This window comes from Amblyomma mixtum, chromosome 1, assembly GCF_055824585.1.
Source record: "Amblyomma mixtum isolate Tamu chromosome 1, ASM5582458v1, whole genome shotgun sequence".
Classification (NCBI taxonomy): domain Eukaryota; kingdom Metazoa; phylum Arthropoda; class Arachnida; order Ixodida; family Ixodidae; genus Amblyomma; species Amblyomma mixtum.
Genome location: NC_143012.1, coordinates 126,710,460 through 126,721,778, shown reverse-complemented (window position 1 = coordinate 126,721,778; position 11,319 = coordinate 126,710,460). Strand labels below are relative to the sequence as shown.

Here is an 11,319-nt window from a genome sequence, read left to right as displayed (position 1 = left end):
TTGTAAACAAGCAAGTTGAAGGCATCGTCGGCGATTCCCTTCAACACGTGGCCGACTTTGTCAGACTCGGGCATATTGGCGTCAACTTTGTGACAGAGGGCCAGCACATCTTGAATATACGACACATAGGACTCCGTAGATGTTTGAGCTCGGGAGGCGAGGTCCTTCTTAGCGGCAAGTGTTCGGCCGAGCGGCCGTCCAAACAACTCGCGGAGTTTCTCTTTGCACACGTCCCAGCTGGTTAGATGGTCTTCGTGGGTCTCATACCAGACCCGGGCGGTGTCCTTTAGATAGAATATTACATTTGCGAGCATAAGAGTCGGATCCCAGCGGTTGTAGGTACTCACTCGCTCGTACATGTTGATCCAGTCGTCAACGTCAGTGTTGTCGGTACCACACAATGTCCCAGGGTCACGAGGGGGAGAAAGAACGAGTGATGTCATGGCCGGGGCTGAGGTTTGCTGGGAGGCGTCTTGGGTCATGATGAGTGAAGGCAACTGGCGGCCGCTGCGGAGCTCCGTCGTCGGTAGTCGTCGGTAGACGTAGGGGAAAGCCGCACCTCCACCAAATATGTTGCGGGAAAGAATATATTTACAGATATTTACAAATAGAAAAGAACAGCTGCGGCGGCACCGAGAACACAGTCCGAACTTCGTTGTCGTCTTCTACACTTCCCACGCTCTTGGTCGTCGTCGTCGTCTACCCGCTTCAATATCTTCCAACATTTTCACATAACACTCTTCCACAGCCTGATTCCGCAATGCCTTCATGAAAGCTGAGGTTTCCACTGAATCAAATGCTTTCTCGTAATCAATGAAGGCTATATATAGGGGTTGGTTATATTCTGCGCGTTTCTCTATCACCTGATTGATCCTGTGAATGTGGTCTATTGTCGAGTATCCTTTACGAAAGCCTGCCTGATCATTTGGTTGACTGAAGTCTAGAGTTGTCCTGACTCTATTAGTGATTACCTTAGTAAATACCTTGTAGGCAGCGGACAGTAAGCTGATCGGCCTGTAATTTTTCAGCTTTTGTTACACCTTTACAAACACGAAGTTACCGCTGGATAACGAGCTGGACGGTGCTCCATGCGCTGGATTACGAGCCACGAGGAGTGTGTTAAGAGTGTCGCATCTGGCCTTGCGCAGATATTTGATAGTAGCACTGCCCCTCTCCGTCCAAATCATTGCGGAATTGGTATAGGTGGTGTCCTAGGTGGTGTCCGCAGTAAAAGACGAGTCTAACTTGTCAACGGCTCTTTGCTAAACGAATTCATAGATATTCCGTTGATCTCAAAATTGGCACTACTTGGTGCCAAAAGTATAATTCACGATATAGAAAGATCACTGCCATTGTGCGAAATTTTCTTCTGATAACTGTAATGATTGACTCCATACGTGGCATGCTTAGCAGTGTTTTCGCTATTGGCTGTAGTCGATATAGTGATCGAGGATCTTTTCAGCGTGGCGCTGCTGAAGAATATATATATATATATATATATATATAATATATAATATATATTATATATTATATAATATATATATATATATATATATATATATATATATATATATATATATAAAGAAGGGGGTGAAGGTCGGATGGATCCGGTAGAACATAAACGTAATTCGTTTGACACACAGTAGAAAAACAACAACTTTATTCTAACGTTTCGACCGGGGTCTGGCCTTTGTCAGAGTGATGGGGTACAGGCAAAAGAAACAGTTTATAAGTGCATGTACGCGGGGAGGGAACATTCTGATTGGCGCATCGCAGCGGCAAACACCTCAGTATCAATCGCCAGTGAATGATAAATGTAGTCAACTAAGCAGAGTCAAAAATTACTAAATCATCGTGTAGGATAACTGCAATCACATTGTGAAAAAATCTCTGCCTCTCCCGTAACCGAGAGTAGAGTAAGCATGAAATGTTTACGGGCCTAATGTCATCTCGGTGGACACCCGAACCGCACGTACAGGAAGGGAGGAACGCCACCACCCGTTCAGCGCGATGCCTTGCCATTTGAACGCAAGGTTTTTTGAGGAAAGGAAATGGCGCAGTAATTCTCTGCCATCTCGGTGGACACCCGAACCACACCGTAATGGAAGGGAGGAACGCCACCACCCCTTCGGCGCGATGCCTTGCCATTTGAACGCAGCGCTTTTCCCCCGGGCCCCTGTGCGCCTGCGCGGCTTTGCTTCGATGCGCGAAGCCCCTAAGAGATCACGTATGACAACGAAGTGTATCGTGGCATTTATGTGCTTTTTGCACGGGTTATTAGAAATCGGAAATTATAATTCCGTGCATTATCAAACGCACAGCGACTGATATCTTGATAAACATTGAGAAGGCACTGGCAGCAGTTATTTTTCGTGACTCCTTTGGAGCCGAACCGGCGCCTGCATGCCGGTCGCGTAGGAGGGCTTAGAGAGTCTCGTTAAATCTCGTTAAGTCTCGTACGGTGCCCGGATGCCGTTACGCTGCCCGTCGAGCCAGCGGATCATCGAGCTTTTCCTGTCCAGGCGGGCCCCCGGATCCAGCGTCCCGGAGGTCCTGCCTGCCGTCCTGCTGCCCGGCGCCGCGCTCCTGCCGTGGTGACCCGGGCCCCGTCGCGATGGAGAGACCCTGCCCTGCAGTGCGCCCCACAAAGGCGCAATGCTTTTTGTTTACTATGTCGGAACCTGTTCCGGCCGATCGCCTCGTCGACCTGCTCGAGGAGGTGCTCGGAGTCGGGGGGCTGACATATTTGCAGCACCTTGGTGGTTTACGTTTCCTGGCGGCCGTGGCTTCCATGGCGCAGGCAGCGAAAATGGTGGCGTTGGGCTCGCTGTTCATCGCCGGAAAGGAGGTGCCACTGGAGCAGATGGGGGTTCCAGTGGTGCACGTGACGGTTTTCCGTCTCCCCCCGTGCGTCAGCGACGAGGACCTCGCCGCGGCGTTCCAACCGTACGGGAAGGTGCGCGCCATCACCGAGGTCGCCTTCCAGTCCAGGAACCGCATCGGGAACGGGACGCGCCTGGTGAAGCTCGAGATGACCCGGGCTCCGCCGAACTTCCTGACGGTGGCCGGTGTTCGAGCCATGATTCAATACCGAGGCATGAAACGCGTCTGTTCCCGGTGCGGCGCCGAGGGCCACTTCGGCGCTACGTGTAAGGCGGTGCGCTGCGGCCGGTGCGGCGCGTACGGACACATCGGCGCCAACTGCAAGCCGGTATGCAAGAGGTGCGGAGGCGACCACCCGTCCTCCGACTGCGTCGTGCCGCGGTCCTACGCGGCGGCCGCGGCTGCTGCGGCAGCCAGACCTTCCCAGGAGCCTGGTGTGCAACCCGGGCCGAAGGCGACACCTGAGGGGGCTGGCGCCGGTTCGAGCGGCGCGGCACAGGAGGCGGCGGCGAGCCCTCTCGAGGGGGCTGACGTGCGGGACGACGCCGCGACCAAGCCCGATGACGACCAGGCGGGCACGGAGACGGCGGGCACCTCGTCCGGCCAATCCGCGACGGAGCTGTCCACGGGCAACTCCGACGTCGCGGAATCGACCTCGTCCGAGTCTGACGACTCGCAGGGCGAGTCCTCTTTTGTGGAACCTCCGAGTTTAGAGGTTTCGCTGCTTGACGCGCCCACGGCGGCGCAGCACGAGGGCACGGGCACGGACACCACGTCGCCTGGCTCGCCCTCCCCCAGTGACGCCCTGCACACACCCGTGAAGGACGCCCCGAGCAGCGACGGCTCAAGTGAGTCGAGACCGAAGCCGCCGCACATCCCGGTCGCCCTGCCGCCGCAGGGCCCGTGCGCAGCTAAGTTGGTGCGGGGGGCGCGCAAGGCTCTCGAGCTCGACGACCCCAAGCGCCAGCTCTCCTCGTCGTCGGACGGCGGCGCGACCTGCTCTTCGGCCACCCAGGCGCCGAAGAAGAAACCGAGGACGGCAGACGACGACGGCGACGGCGTCCACATGGACGTCGAGGGAAACGAATAGTTTCCGCCATGGCGCCTCCTCGCCGGACTTCAGGCCCTGCTGGGCCTTTTCCTCCTCCCCTCCCTGCTCGGCGGCCGCCCGAGCGCCGTTCTTTCGACGCTCTACGGCGCCGTTATCTTTTCGGCGCGCTGGCTCCGTCGGCGCGTTTGGCGAACGATGGACGGTGTTTGCGCGGTGCAGTGTGTTGGTGCGTGTGTGACTGTGTGTTGCTGCCGCAGCCGCGCGCATCGGCCGGACCTTTCCACCGCGCAGCCATTAGTACCGCTTGGCATCGTCGTCCCGCCGCCGCGAGGCCGCCAGCCAGGACGCCAGCAGGGACCCGGGACGCCTCCCAAGCGCCTCGACGCCCCCCCAGCGCCGGTGTATCAACGCACTCGCAGACTCTATCCGCAGAACTGTACTGAGTCCGTCAGCGTTTTGTTTTGTTTACTTGTTTCGTTGTTTATTTTTGTTACATTGCTTCCTTTATTTTCATGATGGCTGTTTTTCGTTTCGCCTCCTTTAACGCGCAGGGTTTTCGCTCTCCCGATAAGCAACGGGAGGTGCTTCACCTTGCGCGTTCGTACCAAATTGATGTTTTGTTTTTGCAGGAGTCTAATTTTCGCACCCCTGCAGATGTTATTTCTTTCCGTTCACGCTTTCATGTCGATGCTTTCTTTTCCTTGACGGACTCACGGTCTTGCGGTGTGGGCGTTGTTTTCCTCACGCCGGCTTTCCGCGCAGGTGCGCATTGTACCTTTGGTTACGATGGTCGATTACTGGTGGTGGACATTTTCCTCGACGGGCGGAGGACTCGCTTTGTAAACCTGTACGCGCCCGTCACGCGATCTCTGACAGGCGAGTTTTTCCGCTCTCTTACATCCCACCTGCTTGAATCCGTGTCATATGTCCTGCTGGGGGATTTTAATTGCGTCCTAGACTCGTGGCGTGACATTCAGGGCCCCAGTCAAGGTGCGTCCAATTATTACGCCAAGGAGCTAGGCAAACTGGTTCGCCAGCTGCACCTTACGGACGCGTGGGTCGAACTGCACGGGAACCTTTTCGTGGCCACACGTGCTAGGGGCCGTAGCGCCAGTCGAATCGACCGGGTGTACCTACCTCCAGCCCTCGTGCCGCAACTAGTATCCTGCGAGGTAGTGCCATTTCCACCAGGCGCCCGAGCACTCAGCGACCACTTACCTGTCGCGGTATCCTTGAGGTGCGCTTCGGGCCGAATTGCGACGTTCTCTACTTGGAGAATGGACATCTCACTCTTGGTGGACGACCAGAGCATTCGCGACATCCGTGCAGATTTGGTGGACTCTGTTGCCCTCTTTGAGTTCAGTCCCTTGATTTGTGACGCCCTGAAAACACGATGGCGAGAAGTTCTCATTCGGGCTGGCAGAGCAAAGCACGCGCGGAAGACTGCGGCGCTCAACGACGTGCTACGCCGCATGCGTATCGTGAAGCAAGGGGGTGAGCTCACCTTTGCGATGCGAGAGTACCTGGACACTCTTCGCGTCCGGTACCACCGCATCCTGGAAGAGGGGTCCCAGGCCTCCTGTACCTCAGCGAATCTCCGCATGCCGTCGCAGGAACGCGCTGACCTCTTTCACGCGAACAGCTGCCGCCACAAGAGCGACCGACCGGCCCGTATTGGAAGCGTAACTATGCCAGATGGCACGATTTCCGAGCAGGTCCAAGACATCGAGCACGTCTTCCGTGATCACTTTGCCCATCTCTTTGCGTCGCAAGTCCTGTGCGAGTGGGATGGGTTTGACGCTGCTGTAGACGCCTTTTGCGCCGCCCTTCCCCACGCGCCCGACGACGCGGAATCGGCTCTTTGCGCTCGCGCCACGCGGGAGGAGGTCTACGCAGTCTTAAGCGACATGAATCGCGCCTCCGCACCCGGACCAGATGGTCTAGTCTCCGGGTTTTACTACACCTTCTTTGATGTGTTCGGGGACTTCCTCACGCATTTGGTGAACGCCTTCCTCGAGGAAGGAGCTAAGCCACCGTCTTTCGGTGCGGGCCGAATCGTGTTGATACCAAAGCAGGGAACAACGTCGTCATGCCCGGCGGCGTGGCGGCCGATAACCCTGCTCAATACTGACTACAAACTGGTCGCCTCGATTCTCGTCGCTCGCTTGCGTCTTCTTTTGCCAAACCTCGTTAGCCCCTTCCAGGCTTGCGCTGTTCCTGGCCGTTCGGTCTTTGCGTCGCTCACGCTCACGCGCGATGTGTTCGCATACGCACACGCGAAAGGGACTAGCGGGGTTTTTGTTTCCTTAGACCAAGCTAAGGCCTTTGATAGAGTAGAGCATCGCTACTTATACTCCGTTTTGCGGTGCTTTGGGCTGCCTGCCAGCTTCATTGAGCGCATCAAATCGTTGTACTCGGGCCTCACGGCCAAACTCTTGGTGAACGGGTCAGTCACCGCTCCTTTCCCCGTAACACGTGGCGTGCGCCAGGGATGCCCTCTTTCTCCAGCTCTGTTCGTCCTGTCTTTGGACCCCCTGCTGCGCAGCGTCGCCTCCAACGAACGCATCCGCGGCTTTCCATTGACAGGACAGGAAACAATCGTCGTCTCGGCCTATGCCGACGATATTTCAATCTTCGTCCGAGACACCCGGAGTTTTGAGGCCTTCCTGGCCGTATTTACTACTTACGCGGCGCTGTCTGGTGCCGAGCTCAACGCCAGCAAGAGCAGGGCGCTTCGTTTTGGGACCTTCAGCGATCCCCTCCCGGTGCCCATTCCTTTCGTGGACGGGGTCCGAGTGCTAGGAGTCCTTTTTGAGCAGAGCGGTGTGTCGTACCGGACATGGGATGAAGTTGTTGCGCGCACGACGAGCGCGCTAAGGATGGCAGCGCAGTTCGGCCTCTCCATGGAGGCCAGGGTGAGCGTCATCAAGGGCCGCGCGTGCGCCTTTGCCCACTATGTGGCCCGCGTAGCAGTGACGCCGCGTCGTACGGCGGGTCGGCTCGCGTCCCTTGTGGGCGCCTTTGTCTGGGACGGTGGCACGGCGCAGGTCGCTCGACGCCTTTGCCAGCTGCCGCCTTCTAGAGGAGGACTCGGGCTGCCCTGTGAAGCCACCATGGCGCGTGCGCTCAGCGCCAAGCTCGTAACCACGCTGGTGGAGAGCGACGCATACCTTGGGCGTTCGCTCATGTTTTATTGGATGAGCACAGTGCGGCGCTTCTTCTCCACTGAGCGCCATATAGGTCCACAGGCCGAGAGGCCTCTGCGCTTCTATAGAGCGGCTGCTGGTTTTAAGCAGTCTGTTTGTACTGACTTGCCAGGAGTCGACCTGACTGAGACGCCCGCGTCTCGGCTGAGCGAGATGATCGCGTGCGTGCGCCTTGGCGCCGACGACCCACGGTGCACCGCGGTACGCAAGCGGCGCACGTGGTGCACAAGTCGTCTCCCTCCGCAGGCCCGCGACTTTGAGTGGAGGAGGAGATGGAGAGTCCTCCCCACGCGCGAACGCCTCTTATCATGGGGCCTTGTGGCCAACGCCCAGTGCGCACAATGTGGAGCGCGAGAGACAGCGCGACACACTTTCTTTGAGTGCCGTGTTACCCGGATAATGTGGTGGCAGGTGTATCGGATGTTTTCAGTTCGTGCCGGGCCAGGCATCCGGCAACCACGGGATTATTTTGGCAAACTAGTGTTTATGTCCGCTAGTGTATATGTCCCCCCCACCCCCCCCCCCCTCTCTTTACCGACTATGCTGGTTTGTTCGAGGATGGTGGTGTATAATTTTGAAAGGGCCAATCACCCTGAGAAAGATCCTTGCGCCCCCCCCCCCCCCCCCCCCCCGTGCTTCGTTGCTACGGGAGGCTGATTCTTATTTGTCCAGTGTTCGTTCTATGCACTATAGGCTGTAATTTGTGATATGTACGGTGTGTTAAAATAAGGTCATGGTGTTTCTGGGTGGCCACCCACTTTGTATACATTTGTTTTGCCCTCACTCATGAGTGTGTTTCCAATGTTTTGTTTGTTTGCACTGTTGAATAAACTTCCCTTTTATACAGAGCCCGGATGACTGGAATTCAGTGCCCGGATGACTGGAATTCAGTGCCCGGATGAGTGGATTTCAGTGCCCGGATGATGGCTCTCGGTCTCCGCGTGACGTCACCACACTGCCGACAACGGGGGCTAAAAGCATTTCATGCTTAAAAATGTAAATAATACGAAAATGTTTTGGTCGTAGCTCAAAAGCACAACAAAAGGCGAACAACAAAAAATCTCTGCCTCTCCCATAAACAAGAGTAGAGTAAGCATGAAATGTTTACGGGCCTAATGTCATCTCGGTGGACACCCGAACCGCACCGTACAGGAAGGGAGGAACGCCACCACCCGTTCAGCGCGATGCCTTGCCATTTGAACGCAAGGTTTTTTGAGGAAAGGAAATGGCGCAGTAATTCTCTGCCATCTCGGTGGACACCCGAACCGCACCGTAAAGGAAGGGAGGAACGCCACCACCCGTTCGGCGCGATGCCTTGCCCTTTGAACGCAGCGCTTCTCCCCCGGATCACGTATGACAACGAAGTGTAACATGGCATTTATGTGCTTTTTGCACGCGTTATTATAAATCGGAAATTATAATTCCGTGCATTATCAAACCCACAGCTCCACTGATATCTTGATAAACATTGAGAAGGCACTGGCAGCAGTTATTTTTTGTCTCGTTTGGAGACCAACCGGCGCTTGCATGCCGGTCGCGTAGGAGGGTTTAGAGAGTCTCGTTAAATCTCGTTAAGTCTCGTACGATGCCCGGATGTTCTCGTTTTAGAGCCCGGATGACTGGAATTCAGTGCCCGGATGAGTGGATTTCAGTGCCCGGATGAGTGGATTTCAGTGCCCGGATGAGTGGATTTCAGTGCCCGGATGACTGGAATTCAGTGCCCGGATGAGTGGATTTCAGTGCCCGGATGATGGCTCTCGGTCTCGGCGTGACGTCACCACACTGCCGACAACGGGAGCTAAAAGCATTCCATGCTTAAAAAAATCATCAGACACGAGAACACAGATGAATACCACATTTGATTAAACAGCGCCTGTTGTGAAAGGGTATGGTACTAAGATGTGGTGCTGTTTCAGAGATAAGCCATTTACTAAGAAAGAAAAAGCGGCGCTAACAGTAAAAAGAGGAAGAAAATGATCAGTGTAGATGAAACATGGCATGATACTATAAAGTATTGCGGTTATGACGATAGACAAGTCAGCTTCCCAAAATTTTAAGGCGAAAGCCTTTAATGTCTCATCGTTGTAAGCAGCAGTTGTCGACAGAAATGTCACGCTTTTCAGTTGGTTGAAACGGTCATGACGTCACATTGCGCGAATTTCAAACGGGGCCATTTGTGCTTTGGTTAATAACCAGGAAACCAACTGAAGGGATCGTATAGTGATGTTCCAGGTGGGACTGAGCTTAGTTGATTGCTCAATTACTCAATTACCCTAATTAACTTTTCTAGTCAGGCCATATAAATAAATAAAAGCGAGTAAGAAATTGGTCGAGCTCGGGAATCGAACCCCGGTCTTCGGAGTGACAGACGAGCATGCTATCCACTCCGCCATGCCAGCCCGATGAATTGGGAAGAACAAAGGTGCGTCTGTGAATACGGTGTCTTCGCTCAATCCCATCTTCCTCCCTTCCCTGCCGGCGAGGTTTAGGTGTCCACCGAGATATGAGAGACAGATACATTTGCTTTCCTCAACAACCAATTTACCGACGAGTGAGGCATAGAACCGAATGGGCGATGGCGTTCGATAGACTCCTGGAAGCGTTGCAAGACGCTGTCGCGTTGCACTCTTAAAGGCGAAGCTTAACATCTTAACCACACATCAGTGGCCGGCCTTTAGGTCAAAAAAGTGCCACCCTGAATTCTGACGGGTGTCCACCGAGATATGTGAGACTGTTACTGCGTAATTTCCTTTCCTCAAATACAATTTTCATTTTCTTCATTACGGGCCATCTTTGTCTTTCTTCTTCCACTCCCACTTCCTCCCTTCCTCTACGGTGCGGTTCAGGTGTCCACCGATATGACAGAGAATTACTGCGCCCTTTCCTTTCCCGAAAAAGCGTTCAAAGGGCAAGGCATCGCGCCGAACGGGTGGTGGCGTTCCGTGGACTCCCTGGCAGCGCTACAACACGCTGTCGCGTTCCACTCCTAAAGGCGAAGCTTAAGCGTCATTAATTAGCAGTTAAGTAGTATTCAGGCACAAATCAGTAATTAACCATTAATTAGTGATTTGTAGTCACTTAGTAGTTAGTACTCAAATACATGTGACGCCACCAGTGCCACAGAAGCAGTCAAAGCGGTGCGGAAAACGCTTTCGTCTCTACGCACTTTAGACAGTCAAAGTGACCCCTGAATTTTTCATTGAGACCGCAAGAAACCGTATTAAATTTGTGTATAAAGAAGTGATTCACGAACTTCGCGTTCATGATGGGTCTTGAAGCGTGATTCCAGTAAAGTTGCCTGAATTTTTTCGAAAGGGTGCTTAGTGTGATTCACATGTTAAGAGATAGGATGGCTAGGCACTCTCTTGCAATGAGCTTTGTGATTATTAAAGAGATATCTGAACGGTGTTTTTGTTTGGCCAATATACTGAATTGTGCAGACTGAGCATTCAAGCATATAGATTACGTTGCTGGTATCACACGAGTAGTTTCCCCGAATTTTCACTTTATAGTTCGATGCAGTGCTGGAAGCCGTTACTGATGTCATCATCTGCGCGCAGACTTTGCAAAGTGATTTATTACAGGGATGACAGCCGATCGACACACCTGTGCTTGGTTTAGAAGAAGTGAGAATGTCACTGAGGTTTTTGCCACGGCGATAGACGACCAGGGGAGCTCTTTGAAAAATGTGTTTGAGTCGATCATTTTGCATAAGAATGACATGGTGTTTTTTCAAAGTGCCCGCGGCGTTTGGAATCGATGCTCAGTGCGTTAGTACCAGGATTAAATGCGACTGATGGAATGGTTGGTGTTTTGCTTTGAAGAGTGCTTCATGGTCAAGAAGGCCTGCGTGTTCTACAGCGTCGTTTATTAATCGCGCAGGATGTTTCCGTTTAGTCAGGTTGTTTCGGAGGTTAGTACAGTTTCTGTGGAAGTCGCGCTCGTCAGAACATATCCGTTTAATGCGGACGGCTTGTCCATATGGGATGCTAGTCTTCCAGTGCATAAGGTGGCTGCTTTCGAAATGCAAGTATTGGGGTCTGTCACTGGGTTTCCGGTATAAATCGGTGCTAAGTTTGCCATTCTTTATTGAAACTGTCACATCTAAAATGCGAATTGTGGCTGCCGAGTAAGAATGAGAGAAAGTAATGGCCTCATGCACGTTATTAAAACTAGAGA

At 53.6% G+C, this 11,319-nt stretch overlaps 1 protein-coding gene and 1 pseudogene across 1 annotated transcript; both read left to right on the top strand.

The window, feature by feature from the left end:
* The first annotated feature begins 2,412 nt into the window (after positions 1-2,412).
* On the top strand, positions 2,413-4,150 carry LOC149367576 (uncharacterized). Its single transcript, XM_089556181.1, has one exon. It carries the CDS (start codon positions 2,615-2,617, stop codon positions 3,971-3,973), a length of 1,359 nt encoding a protein of 452 aa, XP_089412307.1. The 5' UTR covers positions 2,413-2,614; the 3' UTR covers positions 3,974-4,150.
* Positions 4,151-4,260: 110 nt separating this feature from the next.
* Positions 4,261-5,496, top strand: LOC149367575 (uncharacterized; annotated as a pseudogene).
* Positions 5,497-11,319: the final 5,823 nt, after the last annotated feature.